This window comes from Anopheles aquasalis, chromosome 2, assembly GCF_943734665.1.
Source record: "Anopheles aquasalis chromosome 2, idAnoAquaMG_Q_19, whole genome shotgun sequence".
NCBI lineage: Eukaryota > Metazoa > Arthropoda > Insecta > Diptera > Culicidae > Anopheles > Anopheles aquasalis.
In genome coordinates, this window is record NC_064877.1 from 16,631,650 (window position 1) to 16,656,381 (window position 24,732).

The following is a 24,732-nucleotide window of genomic DNA, read 5'->3' on the forward strand; positions in this document are numbered from 1 at the left end:
CACACACACAAGACAACGTCGGAACCATCGCGCCCCGCAATATCCACCGGAACACACTGGCCGGAGGCTGGTTGAAAGGTGCTAATGTGGCTTGAGAGTGGTGGAGAGAGGTTTTTGGCGCGAATTTTCCCGCCATGGAAAATCAGGCGAGTCGAGTCGAGCTCAGCGACAGCGGCTGTGGTTCCGGTACCACAGTACGCCGAAGGCACGCTGGCATGAATGAAATCGGGCAATAGCGCGAACACAGCTGCAGACACACATAACTAAAGGGAAACGGAAAGGCGGCCATTTATGGGGTGCGATGATAGAGAAAGCGAATCTGAAGCGGGCACAACCCCCTTAGAGAGGGGAACCCGAAAGATGATGGCCGCCTTCGGGAGTGATTTTGTTTTTTAGATAAAATGTGAGACAGAGGGAGATAGAGGCTGCGGGGAGAAGCATACATAAATGGATCAAACATGAGCCCTGGCCCCCTGGTTCCGGCGGCGGATCGCGGAGTCACGGAGTGTCGGTTACGCACCGTTTGCGATTCATCGGGTTGGGAAAATGCAGCTCATTAAAAAGTGAACCACCATACCACCATCGCATGTCCCATCCATCCATCAACGCGATGGCGACGACGCGACGAAGTGCGAGTGAAAACGGAGGGGCGGACGGCGGCGGCGGCGGAGCAAAAAGGGAAACTGCAACAAACACGCGATCAATTGCGCACCGCTTTTCCGCTACTTAGCCACACCCGTCAGGCCGTGAGGCCGCACTGCGTGGTGAGCGCGCAGTGACTGCAACGCCGCCAGCGAGCATTGCAGGTGACATTATGGGCCTGATGCCGGTACTCCAAGGTGCGTCCTTCCAAGCGCGGCGTCATTACCGATGTCGATGTTTTATGCGTCAATGCATTGAGTGATGGTCATGATGATAACCCCCGTAAATTGGTATGTGAAGGACAGATTGATTCAAACCTCTTATCCGCGCTCTAGGAAAGGATGCTTAGACTAATGTTGATGGACATGAGAAGAGACAAAGGGATCGCGAAAAAAAGGCGCCACTTGCTGAAAAATCTTTCTTTGTTCGATATCCTGGCGATATAGTTCAGCAGCAAGAAAAGAGTGCCTTGACTTCAGAAAACATCGCGACCAATCTGATGCCGGTGCTGCTCGCCCGGTGCCAAAAAGAATCCCCGTATCGTCGAGATAACCCGTACAGTACAGTGCATCTGGATTGCCGTTGTGATCCGAGGTACCTGCAAGCCAGATAGGCCAGAGAAAAATCCGAAGACCGCGAAAAGAAACGCGCGAAGGAACCATCATCACCGTGCATCCCGAAACATCTTGGCCAGTGTAAAGCGATGATGGACACACAGCCAGCCACCGACAGTCAGGACACGCTGTTGGAGAGGCAGTCAGCGCAGAAGCTCATTTATGGGCGACTGTGCGCCAAGAGGGTGCAAATGGGAAGCCTTGGTACTAAATCCCCCCATCATCTACATTTTCACGACGGTGGCTTCGATCACCGAATCCAAGCGAATGCACGCATTCGCACTAATCCGATTGAATGGTATTTTCTTCGATTTTTCTTCTCAAGATCTACACGATGGTGTGTTTTCGGTTGGTCGCAATGCTATTTGTCAACTGACCTTGAATACGGAACACATGCCCCAGAGCATGCTGGACCACGTATCGAAGGTTCACTTTACCATCGAGAAACAGGAGGAGGAATTTGATGCTCCAGTTTATATCACAGTAAGTGATCAGCTTTCCGATCAGCGGTCCGCGACTAGCCTTCCTTTCGCTTTTTCTATTTCTAAGGACAAATCTCGACACGGAACCTATGTGAATGGAAAGCTTATCGGTGCGAATCGGCAGAGGGTGCTGAAGGATGGGGATGTGATCTCGATCTGCCATCCCGAGCTGAAGGCTTTCATCTATCAGGATCATCGGCTGACCGGCGAAAAGCAGCAGCTGGCTCGCGATCTTCCTGCAAAATACTATATTGGCCGCATCCTACGGTGTGGTGCTTTTGGTATGGTGTACCTGCTCCACCATACCGAAACCTGTCAGCCATACGCATTAAAGGTCGTGAAGGAAAAGATGAGCGAACAACTGACACGACAACGAGCCCTCAACGATCCCGCGCATGTAGTGAACGAGGTTAACATTATGAAAAACCTTGATCATGTAAGAAAGAAGCGTTCATCGGCCTCGTCCGCGTTACGGATTGTTATGCCGGTGCAGATGGATGTAATGTTTGTCATCTCGTCCCGGCCTTTATAGCCCTGTGTTATCCGGATGCACGATTTCATCGATAAACCGCACTCACTATACATGGTGCTCGAGTACATGGAGGGAGGTGATCTACTTTGGCGCATTCTCGCCAAAGGCAGGCAAACGGAGAAAACCTCCAAGCTGTTCTTTCTCCAGATGTGCCACGCTGTCAAGTACCTGCACAGTCAAGGTAAGCACAAGGAGAAGATTCATATTTCCCAATGCAGATTTGTTTTGTTAAAATCACATAGCCTGGTTTCCTGGAGCAACTTTTCTATCACATTCTAATCTTTATGGATCACTCGTTGGTTAGAATAATAAACAGCGGTAGATGAACGGTTTACTCTTCATGCAATGACTGCTGGGATAACCATACCCCTAAGCCTGCTATTGGCAGTGATCGAGGTTAATGATTGGTGTATCTTCCTTTTTGTGGCAGGAATAACGCATGGCGATCTGAAACCGAACGACATCCTGCTGGCGGATGAGGAAGAGTACACGCTGCTAAAGGTGTCGGACTTTGGGCTAAGCCGGTTCGTCGGTAAGATCTCGATGATGCGCACATTTTGCGGCACCCCTATGCACGTGGCCCCGGAAGTGCTGCTTACGCGAGAGACCGGCAGCTGTACCTCCAAAGTAGACATCTGGGGCTTGGGCGTACTCCTCCACCTGATGCTGAGTGGTATGATGCCATTCTCAGACGATTTTGGAACACCGGCCATCGAGCAGATCGAACACGGCAAGTTTAGCTTTCGTCATCTCGTCTGGCGAAACGTGTCGTCAAAAGCGAAGAAGCTCATCTACGAAATGTTGAACATCAACCCAAAAGAACGTCCGTCCATCGATACTGTCCTTGCCAGCAGTTGGATGCGCGATCCGGCCGTGATCACCGAGGCGGTGCGCTTGACGGGATGCCAACTGACAATGCAACGAACGCCGATACAACCACAGCGTCTCCAGCATACATTCTCAGTTGTGGAAAATAACAATAATGCCTGGTCCACTGTGGGCCAACCGCCCATAAAGAAGCAGCGAATGTGAGGGAAATCCAGAGGCGCCATCCAGAGAGCTCCAACGGTATAGTTCTTAGCTCACCGAAAGGCCGGCGGGATGACGGAGCAGCTTCACTGGAGAGCGGTATTTTTTTATAATTGTTTTTGTAGTTGTTTTATGAGAAGCAGCTATTTCCCATGTGCAAAAGGATTTCTTTTATAGGCTTGTTATGAATTAAGATCCGTCACATTCCACTTTGTGGCAACAGCCTGTCGAAATCATGGAGCAATAGGTGTGCAAAAAGGTGTAGCACTCCAAGTAAAATTGTCCGTAAACAACATTGTTGACTAAGCGGGGATTCTGCTGTGGGATGCCTTGCTTAATTTCTCTAATTTTTTGTGTTCATCATCGAAGCGATCATGCAAAGGCCAAACAGGAAGTACGTATACGTGTCTTTAGTTGACCTAAAGTACAGCGGCAGACAACCACCACAAATCATGGCGTGATAATCGCTTGTATATCCTTCATAGTAATGTTTATGAGTTTAAACGTTCCAAGAGATAGCACCAATCAACAAATCACTGTTTCAAGTTGGAAGACCTATCGTTCCATTGTTGCTAACGACCGCAAGTAGGTTATTGTGTCGAAGAAGTAACCAATTGTTTTTTTTTTCTCTTCAAAAATACAGCATCTGCAGTAACATAACATTGCTCCACATAAATCAACGGGGAGGGTAAGTACCATAAATGCCCCGTTAAGGTCCCCCGAGTACAATTCATGTTGAATCAGCTGAAAGAATTCTCCACTTTTGTGATGGAACTTGAACCACAGCGACACACAAAACCACTGTTGCAATTGATCTAGGAGAAAGGTGTAGAGGTTCCGAATCCGCTTCGACCAGCTGAATACACAAGCAGCAATCAAAGTAGCTGCAGCGTGCGTGATGCTGTGTCACGCTACAAATCTCCAAAAAGTTCAAACCGTATTGCCCGTGAAATTGAGCAAGGTGAAGTGGCCCATCCCCAATCGTTACACCGATAACCAGACACGGTGGTGTTGGCGCTCGACAAATAGCCTGACAACTGAAGCAACGATCATTAAGCAGCACCGCATCGTGTCTGTGTGTAAGGTGTCGTAATCGATGACGTGTGGCGAAGCAACACACTACACAGCCTACTAAGGATCGAACGACGCCAGCCCCAAAAGGGCGTAGTAAAACGGCTGTCTCGACATCGTCGATCGGATGAAAACACTTGGCTACGAAAAGCGGAAACAAGAAACCACCAACCGCGTGCGTGCGCCAGCACCGCAACCTGTCGTCATGCCGTCATGTGTTTGCCTTTTGCATTGTGTGATGCATTTTTCACAGCCCACACACCCGAGCACTCGGTTGTACAGCTGCAGTTTGGTGTCGTTCCGGTTCCAGCAAATGCCAATAGAATTTGCATGCATTTTTTTTTGCGTAGCCAGCTGTGTCGTCGCTTGTGTCGCCGCATCGCGTAGCCTATACCCACAGGGACACCACGCAGCCTCGCGCAGGACCCCTTCTCTCTCTCTCTCTCTCGCTCTCCCCGGGTGTGTTTGCGCACGCGAACGCTCGTGTGCAAATGAAGCATGGCGGCGGCAAACTGGCCGGCGGTTGGCCTTAGAATCGATGGCGGCTTTGGAAAAAAAAATGCAAAAAAAGTGCGAGAATCGAAAACAAAAACCAAGCAAGCAAGCAAGCAAGCAAGCAAAAAAATCGCATTCGCATAAATCAATCAACCCGCCACCGAACGGATTTATGGTTGCTGTCAAGGTGAAGGCCTGCTAGGCCCGTCTGCCTGGTGTGTCCCTACATAGCGCTACTACTGCTGACTCAGTTTCACTCTCTTCGCCGCCTTCGTGTTCGCACCAAAAAAAAAAAAAAAACGGGGTGCTGGCTGGCTTGGAGATCGTCTGAAAATGACTTCACCGAGACCGGCATCGACATCGAGACGACGCCCTTGTGTCGGCTAGGAGACTTGCCCTTCCTTCTCTCCCTTGAGAATGGGAAATGCGAGGAGCATCTTTTAGCACTTGCTTGTTACCTCCCCTCGTTCCAATAAATTCTTCATCTCGGCCAGCACAAGCCGCTGATGGATTCTGTCGGATGTGCGAAACCGACAATGGGCTTTCACTATCAATGGGTGTACGCGGTGGACACTATTAGGAGGACGGGCAACCTACTCCGGGGTCCGGCCCATTGCCCTTGACGTCCGCGAACTGATTGACGCATTTTCCGAAGCAATTCATCGTCGCACGGGCGTTCCATTGTTTCTAGCGACCGCCGGAGGTCGATTAGAATGAAGTAGGCCGGTTAGTCACATAACCTGAAATATGTTTCCGTCCTACGTAGCACCACAAGGGAACAAAACAAGGGGAGGAGGGAGGTTTCAATTTTCCTCCGAGGCACACGGCACTGTTTCACTTCAGTGTTTTAAGTTTTCCTCGACTTTTCCGCAGTTTTCCATTTCGTTATCGTTCATATTGATTAGAGCGCTAGAGGAAGGGAGCGAAAAGCGAGGGAGAAAAGGAGAGACAGAGAGAGCGTTGATGAAACACACGCTAGATTTGATTTCATGGCGCACCTCTGCGTGATGTGAAGTGGTTACGAACCCCGAATTCGCGTTCTTTTGTCCATTTATTTTGAGTACCGGGCCGGTCGGGAACCGCAGCTTAGAGATCCGTGGCACTAGCCGGCATATTCGCTGAAAAGTAAACTAATAAAAAATCCCGCGTATGAAGCCATTTTTTTCCCTCGAGCACGCAACACTATGCAGCCTATGAATTGTATGGTTGGCTTTTTGCGTTTGCAGAACACCCCTCCGAGGAACACCGGGAGTTTGAGTTGGTTTTTGCTGCACCCGTGAAGTGGTGTTTGAGTGAACGCCAGCATCGCACTTCGATCGTTAGCCGATTTTGACTTTCGTCACGAACAAACATTGATAATAATTGATTTTCCGAAAGCCTGTGCGCTGGTGTGTCCGGAAAGTGCACTTCCGGTTCACCTGGTGCACCGCGGAAAGGGTCGCGATCGCGCGTTGGTGGTTTTGTGTAATATATTTCGCCAAAAATATTTTTCCCATTTTATTAGAGTCCCTGCCAACCCTCATGCGTCAACAAAGCCCAGCCTCGATCGCAGGATCGAGGAATGCGCACTTATTGCTTCCGCGTCCATCTAGTCCCCCCTCGGTGGGTGCGTGGACTACCCATCTCTTCAATTCGTAGAAGGAAATATGATTAATTTGTTTGCTATCCCGGCACGGCCACTGGACGTTTTTGTGTGCCATAAAACCCGTTAACCGGTGGTGCTAGTTGGTGGTGGAACCGGAGTTGGAAAATATTTTATTCATGTTTGCTGCGGCCATCGGGATCTACATGTTGTTGGGAATTTGCTCGGAAACCGTTGCTGCTGCTGCTGTTGTCTACTGGGGTTTTGATAAAAACGGACAACAGATTGAAATTGCATTTAGTTCGCGGTATTTGCGATCAAAATTGTAGTCATTCAATTTGTGGCTTGGTGCAAATTTTAAAATACAAACACTCCCAGCACTCAGAAAAAATATGTGGCAGCCCAGAGCTGAAAGGTGTTGGTGAAAAAAAAACATTGCACTAATTAACCTCGATGCGAAGGCCAACAGAAAACTGTTTACACCGTTTCGTGGTGCAACGTGTGTCAGCACAGCTGGCAAGTGTTTGGCTTTGGGTTTGGATCAAGTCGCCATCGACTAAAGATTCGATGAACAATCATTCTACTGTCCCAGTGAACTAGAGTAAAGCAATTCGTTCCCAATCATTCGTTTCAACTTATTTTCTCGACAGGGAAGACCCCTACAGGATAGGGGGACACAAAACAGGGGCACTGCTACGACGAACAGACAATCGATCAGCGGCAGAAATCGAGACAGTTGTGAGGAACCATAAACAGAGCCCTCATCATCATCTCGAACGGAACAGAAAGAGCTGGAACACAATCGAAGCGAAACTAGCGAAACAATTGGCACAAGTAGGCACTGTCGAGCCGAATCTCCCAGAGCTGTTTCGCGGTCTATGCAAAACCTGCATCTCCAAAGACACTCCACCGACGAAGAGGAAAAGGTTAGAGGCTTGAAGTTTGGAAAGTCTGCCATTTATCTCAACGAGATCTCCATTGCCAGCGTTTCCATCACACGCAGCACCTGCAGCACACCAGAAAAGGTAAGAAGAGAAGCGCCTTTTTGGATGGTAATTAACAACCAACACTGGCTTATTGCTGCTGCTGCTGCTGCTGCTGCTACTATGGACGATGGAAAACAGAACTCTTCGCAAAAGATGGAAAGAGGAGGAAAAGTGAGCGTCGTGTGTGGAAAATGCGGTCTGGTAAAGTGTTACGCCAATCTGCTAACCGGCATCTGCGCTCATCCCTCTTCTCTGCCCCATTTGGTACCGATTGTTTTGTGGCTGCCGAAACACAAACCCAAATCGCAGCCCTAGTGCAGTTCGAGCAAAGAAGGCGCACACAGAGCGTTACGAAAGATCTCCTCCACTAACTGGCTGGTCCAATAACGCCCCGGAAGTCGTGGGTTTCCGATCCGATCCGATGGTGGAGGGCCAGGCCCAGCAAACAAAAACAAACTCCCGAAAAACCGGTATCTCACATCTCAAAAGAAAAAGGTCCGAAATCGAAAGAGGAAACACAGCGCCGCGGCCGCTTCGGACAAATCAAAGCAAAAGAAAGGAGAAAGTGGGCGCGCGAGATCGACGACGATCGACGCCATTGTGACCACACATACACGCGTCGGAGTCGGTTACACGGAAGGGTTTAGCGAGGAAGATGCTGCAGACGCCAGACTCTCCGTCGCTTTGTCCATCGGTCTGGGCCACCATCTCACGGTGAGTGCGTACTTATCGACGCAGCTCTAAAGGCTCTCTCTGGTCTCGGTGGCCACCAGCGAGTGTACTTCATTAACGACATCGGTGAGGCTAAAGGAGAGGACTTGCACAACACGTGGTCCACACTCGACACTAGTGGGTGTGGCGGCGATGCTCCTGGCTCCTCCCTAGTATCGCATTTAATGTTTCAATTACGAATCAACCGTTTACCACCTGGGCCAAGTGGTCCAAGTACGCCAGTACGGACATGGTGGCCCTGAAGACCTGGAGGCTTCCTTTATGTAACGATTTTATAACACATTGAGCGCCATCGCAACAACGGCGTGAAACTCGACGAACCGCATGGCCACGTGTTCCGTTAAGACAACAATCGAACTGCATTGAAGAAGAGTCCTCCTCTATCTCGAAGGCTCCGTACCGTAGCACTACAGAGCTGCGGCAACAATATGAAGCAACTATATGTGTGGATCATCCTATGGAGAGCGAATGTAAACACCCTTCGCCAATCGTGCGGACAAATAGAGCAGGTTATTGTTGTTCCGAATTAAACACCTTGAACTCCTCTCGCGCGCGTGTTCCAGCTATCGAACAACTGGTTACCACCACCACCACCATCACCAGTCCAGTCCAAATGGCAAATTGGTATCATCAACACACCAGTACTTCTCGCCGCGGTAAAGGTGAAAAAAAGTAATTTTCATTCGCGCAGAAACACAACGGGAACTGCGTCCGTCCATCCGTCCATCCCGTGTGAGCGTCGGGAAACTCACCGGGAGAAGAAGGTGCCATAATATCAATCAAAAAGTATGCAATTAAAACTTTCATCCAGCCACCCAGCCGCACCACCTCCTGGGCACCATGTAACTGTTTATTCCACCGTTCTCAGGGCGTGGCAAGTATCCAGGCCCGAAATGAGAAAAATCAGAATTAATTATCGAAACCATAACGGTCTCGTATCGTATCGTATCGGATGCACCGCGTCTGTGAGTCTGGTGTGGAGTAAGGTGCTGGTCATCGCGAACATACTCCCGAGAACACGGATACCAGCGAGTGTGCCTTCCCCAAACCAACGGCTTGACACGCTCCAGTGAGGTTTTGGTTGATTAACATTTTAAGTTTGATTTATTGCGGCCAGTAGCAGCAGCAATATGCATCTCATTTCGGCGCGATTCATTGCTCTCGCCGGGGCTCATTATGGTGCAATATATTCGGTAGCAGGAATTCATATACTTTTGCGCTGCTGACCCGCTAGCCAGCCAGCCAGCAACTTGTTGCAACGCACGCCACATCACACACGGAGGCCTTTTTAATGTGGCTTATCAGCTTGGGCCACCCACAAATTACCCCGTACCCTTTGAGCCGTGATGAGCCGGAGCGAAAAACGGGCAGGGGGAAAAAAGGCGGAGTGGAAATTTGCGTTTAACCACCACCACCAGCGTGGCGTTTGCGTTTTGTCAATCCTGACCGTAATGGCGTAATGTGCCGAAAAACCACCGAAAATCGTGGTTGAGTGATCGCGCCGGAGCCCCGGGGGCAGTTGCAAAATTGGATCGCTTAATTGGACCCGGGAAGGGACGCGAATGGTGTTCCGGTGTGCCCGAAATCAAACCAGAGCCATTCGATACAGGTGCGCCAGGTGTGAACCAGAAGTTTAGTGAACGCGCGCTGGCCAGTGTCAGTGTTTGTGGTGACAGTAGAAATTAGCTTCACCATGACGACGACCACCGGCTGTCACCACCGGCACCGCCGAGATTCGGTTGCGGATATAGGAACCCCCGGTGGTCGCCACAGATTTCCGGCACCGTGGCGGGGAAAGCATTTCCCTCTCCGATTTTTTGCGCCACGCGTTTCAAATTTGAATTCGATTGGTAACAAATCATTCCGGATCGCTTTTAGGCGGTTTCACAAACAAACCACTTTTAAGAGAGGGTGAGAAAACAGCGTTGGCCACGCCGTACGGCATTTGCTTCACTTTCATTCTGTATTCTCGTCGGGAAGACTTTGGTGTTCCGAGGAGTGTCGTGTTCCTGTGGATGTCATTGACATGTACACAGAGTACATTCTAACCATAAAATATGTTGCATCAATCCTGTTTAACCAGCTTGTCGATACGAACCAGCATGTTGATAATTTGGAAAAGAACAGAAACCAGTTCGGGACACTTGGACAATTCGTGTTCTGTGGTTCAGGCCATGTGCAACGAAACCTGTTCCTCAAGAACCTGGCACAGGCCGGTCGGCTGCCACTGCATACATTTGACGAAAACTCGCCAAAGTGCAGTTCTTTCCGGTCGAACTTGTTTCCAGCGAGCGCTGAGCGTTGGGTATGCCATCAAACCACCCCAAAAATGCTGCACGTGTCATTCTAACAGGCTGTCCGACATGATTACCGTGTCGCTACATCACCACCAATCAACCACATTCTACCGGAACAGCCCACGCTAATCACTCAGGGCGAATGGAAATGGCCACCGAAAAATCGGTCCAACCCCAGCTCCTAGCGACAACCGTTCAGTGTGTGTCACGGAGCATTAGTGTCACATCCAGGTCGGGGGCTGCTGGAGGGCGCAAGCTCATGTTTCGCTCCGGTTAGTCGCCACACCAACGACCCGTGGCCTGATGTTTTACATCGTGTTCAGGCGAGTAAGCGAGCGAACGAGCGAACTAACTCACTCGTGGACCACCGGTGGCTTCTTCTCACTCCCCCTCCAGCGGCAGTGCATTTGATCCCCCATCCCCCGTAACGAATAATAATGTAACTCTTCAAATCGTTTGTTGCTGTCGCTGCACGAGGGTTAAACAGGTACTTCCGTTTAGGTGGTGGTGGGTTGCGTGCGCCCTCGTGTTAGACTGGATGATGGATATGCCGACCACCCCGGGGGGGGGGGGGGGGGGGGGCGGAGGTATGCGGGACGCTAACCGTACACGCTGCATGCAAACGCAATGGGTGCACGCTCGGTTGCCCTCGTGACACGTGACATGCAGGAGGGAACGCATGCAAAACGCAAAGCGGAGCGATCGTTCCGGAACGATGGATGTCGATTCGAGTTCGATCGGATCAAGGTTATCGGACACAAAATGGATTGGCATACAGACATATGCACACATACATCTGCGCGTGCATCTCTGTTGCAGGAAGCTCGCATCGTTTTCGTGGTGAAGCAAGGTTAGTAGCGTGAAGTGAAACGATTTGTCGAATGACATATGAGATTTTTGGTACATTTTCCGGGCCGGGAGAAAATTTGGAAGGTTACTGATTTTCACGCCCACGGAGGTCGTGGTTTGGCTTCCTGAGGTCCAGGTTTAAGGTCAATAGTGTGTTACAATGAATGATGGTTCGTGGCTATCGAGTTGTTGATTGGTACGCTGAAGCAGTCAAAATATGTTGATTTGATCGAATAAGTGTGCGTATTTGAAGAAGAAATATAAAAATGATGATAGAAATGGAGGAACTCATCATTAGAAATAGTAAATATGAGTGTTTGTCAAACCAAAAAGTAAAAAAAGTCGCAAATAGGTATACAGCAGCAGAGTGGTAACGGAAAACCAAACTAGTGATTTAGTGGGTGTGTGTCCCACACTGTTCCTGTGGAGATTTTTCATTTTTCCAAAAATTTTCATTTTTTTTAAATCAGTTTCAGACACGTGCTTTTTGGCAATATGTTGTCAATCACCTTTTATCATCTTCTGGCTGATTATATCATTCTAAATGGTTGCCATTTGCCGTGTGGCTCTGATATCCCTTTCAGTTTTACCCAATCCAGATAATTATGCAAACAGATAGTGATAAGACTATCACTGCATGGTCTGGACAGTATAGCACGTGATCTGGACAGCATATAGCAAATGCAGAGCACTTCACTGCCAATGTTGTTAACTTTTTGACGAATGAAAAGGAAGCCGATTGTTAATAAATATCGCTTAAAGCGAGTTTTCTTGCATTGCAGACTATCATGTTTGCAATTATTACAGTTGAGCGAAGATTTTGTAACAAATTGCAAGCGTCTTTCTTAAATTAAGCACAGGAAAAAGGAAGTAAAGGATTTACAGTGCTTAAATTGAGAAAATGAAAAATTACTCACATTCTAATAGCACGCTTTGGCCAAACTTATCAGCAGCAGCCGCCTCAAGATCTGCAAAGAACAAAAGATTAAGAAACGTTTTAGTATCTGAGATAGTTTTATCGATTAAAAATAGAACCCAACAATTATGATCTTCACAACAATCGTTCCATATCATGACCGAAATTAATAGAAAGGCGTAAATAATTAAGTAGACATTACGTTGCATCAGAAGCTGGACACCCCAGTGTATGCCGAATTTCGCAGATCCAGTCAATTCATTGACTGAAGATCAAGAAACGGCGAATGAACGGATCAAAAATTTGGAAGAAATGCTTCCTCCTACGGTGACGCAATTGACGCAGAAAAAGATAACGTACAGCCAGACATTGTTTACGAACGCCATTTGTCTTCGTCGGAACCTGTTGCTACTGCTACTACTGGTGCTTGGATTGAAATGGATTTGTCCTCTCTGCTCCCATCCTCGCTTGTTCCCGGTTCCAGCAAATTTGTGCAATGAAAATTAATAGCCATCCTGTCACACTTCATTTTGGAGATGGAATCCTCCCAAAAACCCCTCTCAGCAACGCATGTTTCCGTCGAATGCAACGCATTGCAAAACAAATATCTTCCCTTTGGGCTTTGGCCATCCACTGCCACCGTCACACCAGACCAGATGCTAACTGCCAGAGCAAATCCCATGCGCGGGAGTTAAATCAATGACCAAACAAGACCGCACAGGGCCCTGTCCTGTCCTGGCCTGTCCCGCAAAGGACGCTAATTAAATCGCACTCACGCGCACTCGCAGTCGTGGTCCGGAGGATCAGCAGCACCCGGAAGGCCCCGCCAGACCGTCGACCGTCCAGTAAATTGGAGCTTCGCCATTGCGCGCCTCAATCTACAAATCAAATAGGGCCAATCAAATTTACTTCGCCACGGCGCGGCCACGGATATGCACCGCAACGCAACCAGAACTCCTGCATCCTGCAGAGTTAGTGGCCACGATCTCGAGAAGCCAGAAGCCAGAAGTGTCTGCACGCACGACGCAAACACACATATACAGACACTGGCCACGTATTGACATAATCAACTCTCTCGTTGAACTATTTGCACCACGCATCCACCACCGACGCATGTTGACGGAGGTAACGGAGAAGATTGGAATGTCATTACCTCAGAACATCCTCTCGCCTGTGCTCCCCTCCACCCTGGTTCGTGGTCACTGGCCACAGAGAATAAACAATAACACCGCGCCATCTCGTCGATGCGAATGCGCCACGACCGGGGCCACGGTCTGCGTTTATGGTCCGACACGTGTGTACCGTGTCGTGGCCGAGGCGCGCCCGAAACCTCGGAACGCGCGAACAAATCAACAACGGGAGCGCACCCTCATAAGCCTAGCCCGCTGATAAGCCTAGGGAGTCCTTGATCCATTCCTCTGCTTCCCGTGGCCTCTGTTGCTGGTTGCCGTGTGCGAACCACAAATCCTCACGGGATCCAAATCCGCGCGTACATCGGTTCAGTCACGTTTTGCGTGGAGTGAATCTTGTCACTCCTATGGTGTCCGTCCGTGGTGGTGGTGGTGGTCCGAACCGGCGAAATACGCGAAAAGCCCCGGAAAAGGCTAATTAAGAGCCAGAGTTTGAAATTTGTGCGATTGCAACGTCCGAGCCGCCGGCCGGAATTCCCCGTGAGAATCTGAGAGCACCAGAGAGAGAGAGAGAGAGAGAGAGAGAGTGGTACAGGGATCATTGCTGATTGCATTAGCTGCACATCATCACACCGCCAGGGCAGACTAGTGTCCACGGTTTGGGGGCGCATTTTTGCATCCAAAGTCCCAAGGCCACTAGGTAGCTAGGCTGGTCCAGACCGCCCCGAATGTAGGCTGCCATTTGGTGAATCTATTCCAAATGCAGCAATGGCCGCGCGAGCTCGAGCAAACTATTTTTCCGCTAATTCGCGCGTATCATTGGCGTGTATCATATACCGGGATTCGGTGGACGGCGGACACAGTTCCGTGAATCGCACGAATCGGCATATCCACCAGGGCCCCGGAATTGGACGAAATAATTGGATTTTCATGATTGATTGAGTTTCTGTTCGCCCGGACGGGCGGGCTACCGACCGATGATGACCGAGGATAGAATGTTGGGGTTGCGTGAACATTGTGATTCGTCGCCAATCAGCGGCACGGACGTGCACCATCTTCCCCACGGCTCTCTCTCTTTCTGGCCGTGTTGTTGTTTCCGATTCCGGGCGTCCTCTGACGTACAACAATGTTGTGGTGTGTGGTCGGTCCACGCACGTCATCACACTGTCACCGGGTTGGCCTTCGCGTGCGATTGGATATCTTTTGAAAATCTGTACCGCGGACGGGGCGCGGAAGGATTGCGAACCTGAAAAAAATGGCCATCCAAGGTCTCGCGGACCTGAGAGAGACCGATGGCCGACGCGATCGCTATCGCTGACTGGTGGACGGCAGAGTGGCATGTAACGCGACCACCGCTACGATCGACGATAAAGCTTCGATGCTCGATGCACCCACCGGACAGCCAGAGCCAGAGACGTTATCAGTAGATTCGGATGCTGACACGCACGCACACACACACACATACACACCAAATGACCGCGATCATGATGGCTGATTGCGTGCCAGGGCTTGCGGGCAAATTGAAGTAGCCAACACAATTCAATTCAAATCACTAGATCTCTTGTTCTCTCTTTCTCGCGACTCTACGGGACGCTGATGTCATCATCAAAAGGGGGAAGGGGGTACGAGCGGCTACGTCTTTGTGTATTACCTTTCCGGGCACGTACCTGGGAACCGCGGACTGCATTTTGTGCATTCCAATGCGCCAGGTAACAAACAGTCGACAAAATGAAACCTGTTGCCTTTTATGACGAGTAGTCAATCGGTTATAACCGCTACAGAGCTCAGAGTCAACTGCAAGATGTGATGATAGTGGTACAGGATTAGTGTACCAAAGGCACGAATCCACTACAAACACTGCAACAGCAGAAACAGGGAGGGAGGGAGGGGAAGAGAATCCAGTTCCGGATCGCCACACCATAACCTCACCGATGGGCGCTGCTGGTGGGGCTGCGAGTTTACTGTTTATAATAACCGGTTTTCTAATATTAGCTGGTGGTCCAGCCGACCATTCCGTCCTTCGAAAATCCCGTGTTTCGATGTGCTAGTGGAAGGAAATGAATTCCCATACAGACACACGGGCATGGGTGGCGCGTGCGATATCCACCTATCTCGGATTCTGATCAAGGTCCACTCCCTCTCATGTTATCACGTACAACCACCGCTTGACGCAAGCCTCGCAATGCAAATCAAAGCAACCAATGTCACGGACATCAACCAGCGGAGCAGAGTAGTAGGCTGGGAAGAGCAGGCAGTGAATTCTAAAATCACTTCCAACCGGCGGGGGGCAGTTTTGTGTGTTCTAACACCGAAACGAATGGCAAATCGATTCGCGTCTTCGTTCATCGCTTGTGGCCATCGTGGCACCTGTGTGCGGCGTGAGAAATGGAGCTCTCCACGGAGAATCAGGCGATGGTGGCGCGCCTGGCGACTTGTCACGCGAAATCGCTGGCCACAACGTGACCAGCGTAAAAAGGCCCCTGCCGAACGGCCAAGGTTAAGGGCATGGCACACCAGGAAAGAAGATCACCGAGACAAATGGCGCTGCGTGGCGCTTCCGTCCGTGTCGGTAAAGATGGAGTGTTAATGCAAGCTCATGAACACAACCGTCTCGCTCTTTCTCTGTCGCATCTTCTGGTTTCCTAATGTTTCCCCTTTTTTCCCAGAGCCGCTTTCCAGCACTAAGTGTACGGACGTGTGCAGACACGGTGTGGTTCCTGCAGCAATTTTGTTACAAATTTCGCATCGCAAGTCCGGGTAAACGAAGAAGTGGGCCTTTACGAGCGCAAACGGACGCGCACCACACATACGACCAGTTTATGATCCATCGCGTACCGGTAAGCCATCCAAGCCAGGCCACCACAGGTCGAGACCTGAGACGTTTGTGTCTAACGAAGAGTTATTGCAGCAAGGAGACGCCGTCTGCTAAAGATGACGGCACGTAGCGGTATCGTGAAGGTGTTTCCGGATTAAGCGAACACAAAGAACAGACGGGGCCACGCAACTGCAACCGTACCATGTGCCGTGCCGTGCCGTGCCGTGGGCGCATCAATTAGGCATCTTAAAACGTGCGACAATTGGCTGCTCGGTCTCGCGCTATATGCACTGGGTGCGCATTTTTCATCTGGCGAGACATCTTTATGACGGAACGCTCGTTAAACTCGTCTTAAATAGATTGCGCCTAATTGGATTGAATAAATTTGAACATTCCAGCCGCACGAGTGAGAAGAAGACATTCGCAAAGTTCCTAGGATCCTCAGATCCTTGATGATGCTGACTGGTCCGGAGTGACAGTTTATGCCAGAATGGTGGCCGATTCTCGTCAAAACAGAAATCAATTACACAATGCTACCACCACTCTCCACCCCCGGGGGCGGAAATCCATCATTTGGACAGCAGATGCGTGGCCAGCTCCGTTGTCTCATCGGTGGGCTTTCACAAGACCGTCCCGCGACCGGGCGATAATGCTGCACCAGCATTAAGAAGATCGCGGCAATTAATCAACCTTACCATTACACCCCATTGGGTCACTCTGCCTCCCTCGGCTATGACCGTTTAATTAAAGACTACTACTACTGCTGCTGCTGTTGCTGCTGCTACCGCTGTTACTACTTTAAACAAGAACCACCAACTTGTCGTAATGGTCTCATCGAACGATGGTCGGTGCGCTCGGTGCGCTTCCGCGCGTGACTTCATTCCGCGTTTGGTTTTCGAAATTATTAAATCACAACCTTTCAGGGGGTCGGGTCTGGTGCGATTCAACCGCGAAAATGAAAGACCACTGTACACACCGGGAACTGGCAATAGGCTCGTGGGAACACGATGTCGGGATGACCGCAAATCGTTTAACCTGAACTACCGCCGTTCGATGTTCCTCTTGGTGGAACACTGATAAATGATGTGCATGCTCGTTATGTGGCCACTTCCATCATAACCAACGGACTGCCCCCGGTGTTTACCGTAGAGGGTCCCTCTCAAATCTCAATCTCGTTACGGAATGTTTGTAACAGGCCAGTATTCCCGAAAATCGTGTTCCAGGTGCTGCTGCGGCTGCTTCTGCTGCTGTTCATACAAATCATCCCAATACTAATGCCTCTGACATGCACGACTAGCTCGCCACCAGCACACCACATAAGGGCCGTTCCGGTTGGTCAAATTGTAGTTCTCGGAGGTCCGAAGGGGCGGGAGTGGGAGCGCAGTTTGCTGACGTGCTCCGGCTTCTCTCCGATACGTCCGTTTCGCTGTGTTCGCGCTAAACATATGCAATCACGGAGAACCTTCCTAACCCAATTTCCGTTCCAAATCCCGGATCTCGCACACGTAGAACGTACGCGTTACGGAACTCTCTCACGCTACACCACGCACCAACGAGAACGTTCCGGCCGCTTCCTTCTCCCCCCACGGATTCTGGGGGTCTCCTCGGGATCGCTCACTCCAATCCATGGCCCAGAATTAGCTCAATTCATTCCCTCGGCTCCCGGGAGTTGGGGGCGCAAATAATTCCTTCAGAGAAGTAGGAGGAAGATGATCGCGCCAGTGAGTGAACCACATGCACCGCGCACCGCGAAACTAGTCCTCCAATTTGATTTGATTTGCATGTTGTTGGCCGGTATGGCTCGGAATGATGCGAACGAGAGACGAAAGTCTGGCCATCTGGCAGGGTTGTGGTGCTGGTGCTGTGGATGTGCCGCTGCTCTCATGTTCGTTATAGTTATTAGACGGCCGTATCAATTCGGCTGGATGGCCAGAGATGGACGGTGAATCTGTTCCATAAAGTGGTCCAGGGATCATCACGTGCAGAGTGTGTGCGTAAGCGCCAGTCGACGACGACGAGGACGAGAACGGAACGACCGACTGACGTGTCCTGCTATCAACTTCATCATCTGCATTAGCTACACGGCCTGCCCTGGCCAGGCGGGTGTGAACTGCAACATAAATCCGTCGCACTGAACCTCGGCCTTCCGTTGGGTGTTGGTCAGTTGCAACTTCCGGTGGGTGTTGGTCAGTCTGCTAATGGCCACATAACTTCGCGACACGTTTTGTCCCTCTGGCATGTGCCATGGCCACAGTGTGTCAGGGACAGAGGACACAGCCTCAACTCTCGGCTCCGGGTCCAGCTCCGGGTCCAGCGCATGCTGCTATGCTACTGATTTGCACTAATAATAAACATATTTATTTTCGCCACCTCCGGTGTCACGTTACAGCGACACCTAGGAGGAGAGCAAAGAGGAGGAGAAACAGTAGATTGATCGTTCGCAGCCGCCGTTGGTGTGGCCAGGCGAACACGTTCCGAGCAGCTGTGACAACCATTGATAAGCAGGAGTCGAAGTCGGTGGAATGGAAGGGAAACCGCTGGTCACTCTATCGACCACTGCAGTTTGCCTTCGAAGAGTAAGCCATGATGGTTCCGCTGGCCATGCACTAGTGTTGCCACTGCTGCTGCTGCTGCTGCTGATTATTCTATTGAGAATGGTGGACATGCCATAGCCAACACGAGCATGTTGGCGTTTGCCAAGGATGCTGATTGTACGTTCACGCAGAGTTCCGCAAGCGAATGCAGCGATAGTGGGGTGGGGATTCACGGTTCACAAGCTCCCACCACCAACAACAACAACAAACAAGGGGATCCTTATCCTCTTTGCGCACGCGAATGCGTTGCCCACTCGGAGCCGTGGCTGTTTGGAGAAGAAGAGAACAATAGTGGCAGCTTATTTCCCCGAAAAAGGTATACGCCAATATCCAGGTTCGAGAGCCGCGTTCGATCGCTATTTCAGGGGAAAAGTGTATTTTTGCACTGAAGAGATAATGGGTTGCGCTGCGGCCCAGATATTCGGCAGGGCCTACTCGTTGTTGGCTGATGCAAATCTAGCTGAATATGAACCATCATTTCCACCAGGTGGTAGTGGTGCAAATGAGGAAGATCAAAGCATACATTGCGCGATTGGAGCGATAGAAATAAATATCGGGATGTTTTGCCGAATGTAACATGTTTTTGCGTAGGTGGGTTTTATGCGCATCCATTCCATATCGTGCCGTATTACAATGCAGCGCTGGAATATGCGGGTGCTTGGATACTAGATCAAACAAACGGATTGAGTAAGCTCCACCAGCCAGGGAATTAAACGGTATCGATATTAATTTCAACGAAAAAATGGTCGACATGGTAGCAACAACATAAAAGTCAGAAAATACAATTAAATCGGTATGATGTTTGTGCAGCAGTCGTTCATTGTAGAGTAACATCTGGTGGTGTTTGGCGTAAAAATTACTGCGAAATGGTAGTGAAAACGTGAATTCATACCATTCTTTCTTCGTAACACTATCCGAATCATTTTATTATTGTGAATGAGCATTGGATATAAAAAAAAACTAGAATGTAATTGAATTGCCATGGTAGCTATTCTCGAGTAACATTGAAAAATACTGTTTCGATCATTTAATGCATTTCTCCTGGGTGTGCTCTGAATTGTTGATGAATTGTTTTGAATGTTAATTTTTTTTCACAGCATCTGTAAAGCCAAAACGTTATTTAAGATTATGATTATTTTAATATTAAAAAAAGAGCATTAGATTTTTTTATAAAATCATCTGTAGGTTTGCAATATTTCGCAAAGATTTTGTCGGTACAATGAGTCTCTGGTACAGATTCGTCAATCAAACAACAGAGCAGAAGGTCGTTGGTGTTCTAATTCTGAGTAGAGCCCCGAGGGCATCCTGCCCATCTAACCATCCATAAACTGGCCTGCAATACGAGAATGCAAGCTGAAAAATAAGGCCTAAACTGCCATCGCCAGGGGCGATCGATCTTTAAACCGGATTGTTCTACTTAAGCCCGATCTAAGCAGTCTGCGCGGAGTCTGTTGCAAATGCCGGAGCATTTCCCTTCTCTTCACCGCTTCAGATTAAACTTCTAAAAATCGTAAGAAAAACCATTTGGGAACTGTAACGTCGCCGCAGGAAATAGAACACGGCACTGTCCGCTGTGTGACAAGGAAGTGGCACTCGATGGCCTTCGATCGGAGGTGGTACTTGAAGGTGGTGAAGAAATTGTGCTAATGAAGTAGCACCTCAATGGAGGCTCGATCAGGTGAGCGAGTACGCGTGTGGCCTCGCAAGATACTCGCCTTAGATGCTGCCACGATCAATTTCGATCTCTTCAGCAGCATCTCCCACAAACACACCGATGCAACCTTTTTTGGGACAGTTTCTGCTGCCCACATACCACGAACCGCGAACTCTCAAGGTCTTTGACCAACCGGTAACCAACCGGCCAATCAACAACAACAACAACATACGAACGTACACGCATGGTGGTAGTGGTTGTTGTGCGAGAGACGATGACCGCTATATGGCGTGTGTTGTGTGTGATGACCGCGATGTCTTCGGCGATATGTTGCACATTGCTGTTGTGTTCCACCTTCACCCCCTTCCCCGGACGATAACTGGCACACGCCACAGCGAAGAGCATCGGCACGGTGCTTCGAATGATCGCGGTTTGATCGCTTCGGACGCGGTGGAAAGCATGATCTAATTTATGAGTTCCTCCGCGACGCGTATGTTGCGAGAGGCATAATATGCTGCCCATCACGTGCACGACCGCGAAATGCGCGGCACGCGCTGCATGTTTTCTTCCTTTTCTTTTCTTCTTCTTCTTCCTCGACCGTTTTGCTGCCACATACCACACCGAGCCAATAAATCAAAAATTCACTTTCCACCCACTCGAGCCGCGGGCTCACGCGCGGTGTCCATGGGAAAGCTGTTCCGACAGTAAATCGATTTCCAACGTCATAAAAATGTCGATTCGGAAAGGAAGCGAAGGGAAAATCGGTTAAGGTACTGGCACCGAGAAGAGAAGAGAAGAGAAGAGAAGAGTGAACTGACATATGCTAGTGATCCCTGCTGAGAAAAGCTCATTCTCCTGGGCTAAGGTCCTGGTCGTAAATCCTGTATGCTTCAGCTTCGAAGAAGTGCATTTCCCTGCCACAAAGGCGCTCCTCCGCTGCACTTACGAGCGATAAAAATGTCTGCATCGTGCATTTCGTGACAAGATGGCAAAGGTCACAGAAAGCGATCATTCGTCTAATTTTACTATCGCTCAGAAGACAGACCTCTGCCAGTCATTTGCATGGCAATGATAATATCCTGCTGCCACCAATCGCAACCAGGCAGCTGCACCAATTATCCAATCATTTTGGCTCGACAAAACAAAGGCACCAACGCAACCGCCACAACAGACGAGAGCTACTTTGATTGATGGCGTGGTGGTGGAGTAGTAGCTTGCAGCTCGCGCGGGGTCAAAGCAGCAAACGAAGTGAAGTAACGGCAGCCGCCTAGCATCATCGCCGGCATCGCAAACGGTCAGTGGCTCATCAAGGTAGCGGGCACACCGAAGAGAAGGTAATGGCTACGCGGTCCCATCTCTGTGGCCATCGTGACGGCCGTAAAACTCTGACGCAAAAAGTAAAAGTGAACGAAGAAGGGCATCATCCATTAAACTCCGCCGAGCGACCAGAAGCAGAACAGGGGCAGCGAGTTCGGAGCAGGGAGTTCAAACCATCGGCCGCGGAGGACCATACGTTCGCGGTTTATGGTCTCTGTTCTATGTGGTCTACCTTGTGTTTTTTTTTAATGAAGAAGAACCACGATAAAGTTATGGAAGTTTGGCCGTTTTCAATATTGAATAGCTGGCGATGCACCTCGCCCTCCCCACAGTGCCCTTAGGAAGAGAGAGAGGAGACGAGGAGTGTGCTTTCGCAAGATTAGTAACCGGCATTCGGTAATGTTTTCAGCGTAATGCGAGTAAATCTGGAATACTGTGGTGTGGCTTCGCTCAGCGGTGATGCTGCTGCTGCCGGAGAAACTTCTTTACGATGATCATTTTTTAAATATAATCCAGCACGTTGCTGTTGTTGGGATTCTAGAGTGTCTGTGTTTTTTTTTACTTTGTTTGTTGCCTCTGCACCGGCATAATGGTGCTTTGTAATTATGCTTTGTGGCAAAGTTTTCGATGGAGCGAGTGCTCCTCATTTCGCTTTTCGGTTCTCCTGATTGAGCTGTGCGCCACTGCGTGCCTCGCTAGAACAGGCCCCGGTGGAATCCATTTGAACCACACTTTGCCCAAACCGTTGGAACTTTGTCAATTTGAGCTTGAACGTAAAAACAAGGTAACGTCTTTTATTTTTTGAAAAAAAAAGTTCAGTTTACTTTGATGAAAGGGAAGCTTCCTCCCACTTGGGACTACATGATTGGAGTGAAATTTACATACAATTGTTAATAAACCTTTTAAAATTTGTACTGTTGCTGCTACATCTTTGTGCTACAATTCAATGTTGACACTATAATTGTGTATCATAGGTGATTTATTGTGCATAGTTCCAAAAATATTAATAGAAAAACATATTTGCCGAGATAAAATGGGATAAAAAATGTATTCGAATGACATTGTTTCACATTAAACGAAAAATTTAAAGTTGATCCGCATCACCTTATCCTGCAATAAAACATCTTTCATCTGATAAAGCCGTGCATCTTTTGGCACCACATTTGCTACGCGTGCCCCTGCGCGGTGGAGACGAGCGGTTGGGTATTTTAATTGCCTGCCATAAGCAGAAAACGGTTCATAAACATGTTTACACGCCAACGTGGAGCGTCAACGGCCCATTTGGATCCCTTTTCTCAGAACCACCGCCCAGCACAGGTATGGTACGGTATGGTAATCTAATCTCTCCACGTAAATCAATCATTTAAAAACGCTCTTAACACACTTTCGATGGCGATGCGAAATGGCGGCTGCGGCCGGTGGAAACTATGCCAATCGGCTCCCGTGGGGGGGGGGGGGTGGATGGAGGCACACATTAATGGAATTAAAATTTATAATTATACATCCCACACATACTCGCCAAAACGGACCATTCTCCCCCATCCCCAATCGACCATTTTGCACGCCACTAGCCAGCCAACCAGCAGTCGGGCGTGAGAATTAATTTGCGCAAACATAAACAACCCAAAATCTAGTAGGCAGCCTATTGGCTGCTGATGAGCCATTGGGTGGAGCGCGGTAGCGGTGCAGCTGCAACAAATCATTATTGATGAATGGCCGTTCGTGGGAATGTAAGCCAAGAACTGACGAAAAAGGAAAAAAAACGAAGCCCAGCCCAGCCTGGAAAAGATGGCCACTCCATACCACTCGTGCAAGCGAAGGGAGGAAAATCGGAATATCTGATTGACCGCACACGATGCAGCCGAGAGCCGTGAAAAGCGAATATCCGTCTGCATTGCATGTTCCTAGATGGTGGTTGTGATGGGGAGGGAGGGGATGCAACGAATACATCCTCTCTTCTCTCACTACATTTCCCACCACCACCACCATCGAAGCGGACAGTGAACGCGTTCATGCTTCAGTGCACTTGGATGCACTTTTCACGCGATGCACACTGAGGGTGCGTTTTTGCGCATGAAACTCGTGCAGGTCAGTCGGCCGGTTTGTGGGGGGCGGGGGGAAGCAGGCTTTTAGTTCGCCATTGTGACGGTGGACAGTGGTGTCTGTCGTCCACCAGCTCTAGAGCAGAAGAGCACCAGTGGGTCAGTGGGTTTTGGGCGATGCATCGTTTAATGATGGTGCGACCAAGCGACCGTCCAAGCGTCGTTGCGGGTCAGTTAACAACGCAACGAGCGCGCGCACTCGCCTGCTTAAAAAGCGATGCAGTCCGGCAGTGGCACGCAAGATTCCTTCCCGACTGACCCACATACCGATGCAGCAGCAGCAGCTGGTACAGCTGCTGGGGACAATCTCTAACCTTGGGCTCTAGATGCAATCGTAGTACGTGACTAAAACGTGTACACTTTTTATCATTATCAGTTCCTCATTTCTTTGTACAAATCACAAAAAACAATAAAGAGTCTGCAGGCGCAGCCGGTTTCTGGGCTGGGTAGCCAGCGCTTGGCGCATTTTCCTTTTTCCGCTTTCGCTTCGCGTGATCAACCGCTCCTCCCTCCCGCCCGGCCTGTGAGAGCAGTGGTGAATGAGAGACTTCGCTGGGTTGCTGGGCTTTCTCCGCGTCGTCTGCTGCAGCATCAGCTGGTTAGATAGGTCAACGTGGCCTAGCCTGCACCACTAGCACCAACTGCACCGATACGGAACGTGCGGCGGTAGACGAGCGAGGGTGTAAATAGCGAAAAGTGAAAAGATTCGTCGTAGATCGCGGTGCGTCTCAAGGCGTTCCATCAAACCTTGGCCCAAGCAAAAGCCATACAACAACAGCAACAGGTCACACACTAGGGCCTCCCACCCCCTAAAACTGATTCCAAACGGGGCCAAAAAATGCGTTGCCGTGCGGAGAAAACAGGGCAACTCTTTTATCACTTTTTGAGAACAT

The 24,732-nt window shown here is 49.6% G+C and overlaps 2 protein-coding genes across 3 annotated transcripts in view; one reads left to right on the forward strand and one right to left on the reverse strand.

The window, feature by feature from the left end:
• The window catches only part of LOC126572331 (extracellular serine/threonine protein CG31145), a 52,204-nt gene that overhangs the window by 15,022 nt on the left and 12,450 nt on the right, over positions 1-24,732 (reverse strand). For both annotated transcript variants that reach the window (XM_050231556.1, XM_050231554.1), the window contains exon 2: positions 12,229-12,279. The gene's annotated coding sequence lies outside the window, so the exon portion shown is untranslated. The remainder of the gene's footprint in view (positions 1-12,228; positions 12,280-24,732) is intronic.
• Positions 135-3,302, forward strand: LOC126572583 (ovarian-specific serine/threonine-protein kinase Lok-like). The gene is made up of 6 exons (XM_050231996.1): positions 135-194; positions 1,337-1,460; positions 1,582-1,739; positions 1,806-2,174; positions 2,271-2,451; positions 2,701-3,302. Exons 1-6 carry the CDS (start codon positions 135-137, stop codon positions 3,300-3,302), a joined length of 1,494 nt encoding a protein of 497 aa, XP_050087953.1.